At 38.1% G+C, this 5,643-nt stretch overlaps 1 protein-coding gene across 1 annotated transcript; it reads right to left on the bottom strand.

The window, feature by feature from the left end:
* Positions 1-3,377: 3,377 nt before the first annotated feature.
* LOC138057838 (beta-1 adrenergic receptor-like) lies at positions 3,378-4,887 on the bottom strand. Its single transcript, XM_068903747.1, has one exon. It carries the CDS (start codon positions 4,885-4,887, stop codon positions 3,877-3,879), a length of 1,011 nt encoding a protein of 336 aa, XP_068759848.1. The 3' UTR covers positions 3,378-3,876.
* Between the last annotated feature and the right edge of the window lie 756 nt (positions 4,888-5,643).

The following is a 5,643-nucleotide window of genomic DNA, read 5'->3' on the forward strand; positions in this document are numbered from 1 at the left end:
AAGGCATTTTTAAAGACCGATCTATTTTCAGACTACCTTTTCCGCAAGAAAAAAAGGCAGTTCCGGTTCCGTGACACTATGGTTTCAAGTTAGTTTCTTGTAATGGTCATCCGCTCCTGTGGGAGTCTGATGCGCGGAAAATTCAATCTAAAAATAAATCGGTCAGTGAAACGCCGTGACAGGAATAAAGGACTGTTGTTCGATCCAAGTCATGGGCTCCTGAAGCCAACCATTTCGAGTCGGCGCTTGCTCCTTATCACTAGAGATCTGTGCCTAGCCCAATACAGCGGTTATTCTATGCCTAAACCACAGGTAGCCCAAGCTCGATATATATATGGGGAAAACGGTTTACCAAATTTGAGGTTTTGGGAGAGCGTGTGCATATAAATGCTGCCGTAGCCGTCATCGTTTCTCACACTCCATAATGTATCCCCGAACAAAGAGGCTATGGCCATTTTGCTTCACCAAACTAATCCTCTGGGAATTTTGTCCATTTAGTTGACTGATTTTATATCAATTTCGTGGGTCCTCTGAATTTTGTTATCCAAGAAAGCCTACTTCCGTTTCCCGTCCGTGGCTCAAAAAGCTCGTTAATGACGTATTGGTGCAGTCTTTTTATGAGGAGACAGTTGTGTAAGACATATATCAGTTCCTCCTTGAAGTTCATTGAGTAGCCATTAAATAATTTAAAACAAAAAACCCACTCAACCAAACAAAAACAACACATACAAAAAAGCATTATTTCTAAAGTTATCCCGCTCCATTCTTCCAAAACAGACAAAAAGCTGTCTTCTCGATTTTTTTTCTTTCGGTAATCATATGGAAATAAATTGACAAATGTTCTACTTTGAGGACTTTAATTTTCCGAAGCTGGTTTCACAACTAAATTGCATTTAAATTTGTGCGGGAAAAATATGATAGAAATCAGATGAAATTTTCTAACGTCGTTTTAAACCACATTATTTCTCGGGTATGCCATCCTGGGCGATTCGGGGTTTCCAGTAAAACCTTAATCCTTAACATTTTTGAACGACTTGATAAAAAAAGTGTCAGTTGTCATTTCAAACGCGTTTCTGCTTTCGCTCCAGAGATATTTACGGTTTTGATTTAAAATCATGACATTTTCGAATACTTTGAATATTTCCAGGATGAAGATATTTAATAAAAGCAAAAATATTTTGGAATATATTGGAAGGATGAAATTTAAACCAGGCATCAGTAATGTTCATGTAACACCCACCCTGACGTCGTTGCGGCAACTCTGCTGTCTTCTACACTTCTACCTCAAATTAAACTTGCTTTATAATTGCTCAAGTTCCTAAAATTTGACAGAAAAGCAAGACAATTTTAAGTAAAATTTCTTGTTTTTTCCAGAAATGTAAGTAATCAGGTACGAGCTCAATGTCGATTAGGAAAACTGCACCTTGCGAAGGCTTAAAATCTGCTCAGACTGTAAATCTGCATCGGCTCCGTCTGTTCTGCATAGACTGCTAATTTGCATATTGTTTATTGTAATCTATATAATCTATCACTTATCAGGAAATATCTTAGTCAAGACACAGTAGAAACGCTCAACCATCCTCTTATTTCAAGCTGGCTAGATGACAGCGACGCACTATTGTATGGTCTACCATATCACCCCGTGTTTACATGAACAAGACTAGCTTCCCATCAAGTTCCAAATCGAATTCAGGATAATTCTACTTGCATTCAAAGCAATTCATCGTGGACTCGGCCCCAAGTACATATGAAGCCTAAATCCGAGTATAGTATTGGATTGAACAACGGTTATTACTGCAAACTCCGAATATCAAGACTTTGGCTACTCGGCTTGGTGACAGAGCTTTCCTTGCTACAGCGCCCAAGTTGTGAAAGTCATTACCCCGCAAACAGAGGGAAATAAAGTCATGTTTTGCTATTTTTACTTGCATTAGATTTTCTAGTAGTTAATGATTTTAACATTAATCTCTCAATAGTTTTATAATAACGGAGCACCATTGGTAAGAAAATATGGTAACTCATCTATGCGAGAAATTTTGGTTTTCGTCAACGTACGACCGTGCAACCATACATCTTTTTCCAAAATGGCTACAATTTAAATATTCTTTTGTTTTTATTCAAATTAGCCCTTGATGCCTCGTTCTAAAACCTAAAATTCAAAAGAATATTTTGCCTTGAACGAGGCATCAAGGTCTAATTTGAATAAAGACAAAAGAATGTCTAAATGGCAGCCATTTTGGAAAAAGGTGTATAGGAACGTCCACCCCTCCATTTATGACAATGTGACCAGTATCACGTGACCATATCGTGGGTTCCAGTTTTGAGAATGGAAGAGCAAATGTAGCGAAAGTAAAGTAAATGTAAATATTATTATTTCAAGACCGCAAGATTGTACTTTACAGAGAATAAAGAACGATGCAATTTACAGTCCTGAGAAAGTTCGTGTGGATTTCTCCGAAATTAAGTTACTGGACCAGAATTCGAGTTATCGGGGTAAGTTTTGATCAAGGGAAACGAAATTTAGTTCGAGTTAGCTAGGAACTTGAGTTGAACAAGTTAAAACGACTGAAAAGTGGGGTCAAATCCAGAGAAAATGGGACTTAGCTCGAGTTAGCGAGGGAATTCGAGTTATCCGAGTTCGAGTTACCGGGGTTGTATTGTATTATCAATTTTGTTGGTGGTGGTATTAACGCATGTGAAAACGTATGAATGTGCGCTGTGCAAATAAATGTTATTATTATTATTATTATTATTATTATTATTATTATTATTATTATTATTATTACTATTATTATTTTACAAATCCCTTAGATGGTCACACCTTTCCAATGAAGACTTGGAAGGCATTGTCATGGACAATGAGAGCAATCTCCACTGACAATGGGCCTCTGGATTACGTGGAAATTAAGGAACAGGAATACGAGATCCTTACACCCGATAGGATCTTTTAGGGACTCGATGCATGCCTATTTCAAGATACTGAAGATGAAAAATAGGAACTGACAAAAATGAGTCAGAGAAGGAAGATTACGAGAGACCACACATAGAAACGCTGTAAGGGAGAGGACATCTGGCAATGTTTAAGAGAAAATCTCCCACTGAATAAGGAAATGGGAAGAGATCTAGATGAACGAAACGGAGGAAGAGGAAAGGAAAGGTACTGCGCCTTGTTACAGGGAAGGATGGAATATTTCGCAGTTTTATATTTAGAACGAGGAACGAATAATCGAGAGACTATTTAATTTATCTAAACTTTAGTATGACATTTAGGAATGATAGGGATAATTAATGCATGACACGACAGCCGTTTAGTTTGTCACATTATCATACTTCTTGTCTAATATAGAATTAGAATATGGAAAGAAACTAAACATTTTAAAGGCTTAAATTAAAACTCATTAAATCGCCCACTGCGAAATCAAATAAATTACATTTCATCACCAGCTGCTCAAAGCACACGTTCAAGACAAGCTATATCATTGTACATCTGATGTTAAGAAAGCACTAGTTGGCAAAAGTTAATGACCGTTAATGTGTCCGCCCGGAGGTATTTACAAGCGACTAAAATTTCTGTTGTTCAATTCTTTCTTCCTTTCATGGATGAAACAGAATTAATCTTTTTTTTTTCCTTTTTCATTCGATAATCCGTCAGAATACAACGTGGATGCAAACTTTATCATAATTGATCTAAATGCTCAGTACGTGCAGAGGCCGTCGTGCATCGGCAGCTACGTGTTGCCGCAAAATAAAATGTTAACGACAATGCAACTTAAAGTTGTCGAAATAAGCCATCTGAACATAAAACTGCACAGAGACCTCACTCATAAATTACTGTCCTTCTTTATCATGATTAATTATATTCCTTGGAGGGTTGAATTAATCAATCGAGAAACGACCTTTGCCTTCTTGAATAACGCCATTCGTTTCTGGCTGAGGTTTTATTTTATTTATACGATCCCCAACATTCCTCCTTTCCTTACAAACAATCTTCCGGAATTCTCGTCTGAAACAAGGGTTCATACCAGCGTAAATAAATGGATTGATTGTATTGGATATGTAAAGCAAAAACGAACATAGCAGCAGTACGTTTCGTGGTATCTTTGAAACCAAGTGTTGGCGCATTACAAGGACAATGATCCAAAAAGGAATCCAGCAGATCATGAAAGCGAAAACAACTACGAAAAGAGATTTACTAATTCTTATCTCTCGGGCACTAATGATTGGTGATGTTTGTCTCAAGGACGACGTTTCGATTTTGTGCTGTTGCATCTTTTTCGCGACTTTTACGTAGCTAAACACGGTGATTGTTAACGGTGTTAAAAGGAACAATGGGATGACGATGCCATAGTGTATCAGTGTTCCAGTTTCGCTCAGATGACCAACGGAACAAGTGGCATATCCAGGGACAAAAGTGCTTTTTTGAACACCAGCTATGACGGGGAGGCCATTATAACAGGCAACAAAAACCCAAACAGACGCTAAAAGTGCCAGTGACTTTTTCCTAGAGAAGAACTTCTGATATTCATGCTCTGGCCTGCACATTCGCACATAGCGATTGAGCGCTGTTAGCCCCGTTGTTACTGGTGAAACGTAGATGGCAAAAAAAGAAAGGAAGGAATGAAAGCTACAGCCAACTTCACCAAAAATCCAGCGGCCGCTTACAAGGACGCCAATCGTCAACGGCATTACAAACACGGCTGGCAGTAAATCGCTTATTGCCAGGGCGGTGATATAAAGATTCGTTGTTGTACGCAATCGTGAGTTTCTGTATACGGAGATGCAAACCAAGGTGTTTCCCATAAGGGACAGAAGGTTCAAGACAATTAGCGAGCTGACTTCTGTGACAACCAAATATACGCTTCTAGATTGCAGATCAGTCGCCATCATCATTTTTTTGTCAGAACTTTCAAACTCTCAGGAAGAATCACCTGCAGGTTGTTTGCCTAAATTTTGAACTTCTCTTTCAGAGGCTTAATATACCTCTCTTTATCTGGACAAAGTCATAATTTCCTTGGATTATCTAACCTGCAATTGGTCTAAGTTTTTGCAAGACAGGCGTAATTTGTCTAAGTATTACTTTTTATTAAAGTACGCGCACTCTCATTGGTCAATAGCTGTGTTTAGATGAGGGTATGGAACATCGCTGTGACATCACACAAATTTTGATTGGCAATGTATTATCAGACGCGCGTTTTGATTGGTTGGTACGAAATATGAACGTGTGTCAAAAAAAAATCTGTTTCAATCAAGAAGTAAAAAAACCACCATTTTCTTTTATTTGTTGAACTATCTTTGAGGAATATTTTATAAAATTAATGGAGGACTTTTTTCCGTGTTTCCCAAGCCTCATCTAAAGACTCGGAGAAGTTGGGAGAATTCGGGACAGTTACGCAAACCCTCCACTGCGTCTCGGGTTTGCATAACTTTCTAAATTTTCCCAACTCCCCCTCGTGTTTAGATGAGGCTATGGAAACACGGAAAATCTTCTCTTTTGCTTAAGCCTATTGATTTCTTAAAGTTTACATACTTGACGGCAAAAATTGTTTTTCCTACAAGAGAACCACAATGCGGGCTCTTAATATTAGACCGTTATTGGTTGTAAGCGAGTCTCTTACAAATGAAAATTTGCACAATTGCATCGCG

This window comes from Montipora capricornis, chromosome 7 (assembly GCF_036669925.1).
Source record: "Montipora capricornis isolate CH-2021 chromosome 7, ASM3666992v2, whole genome shotgun sequence".
NCBI classification, from domain to species: domain Eukaryota; kingdom Metazoa; phylum Cnidaria; class Anthozoa; order Scleractinia; family Acroporidae; genus Montipora; species Montipora capricornis.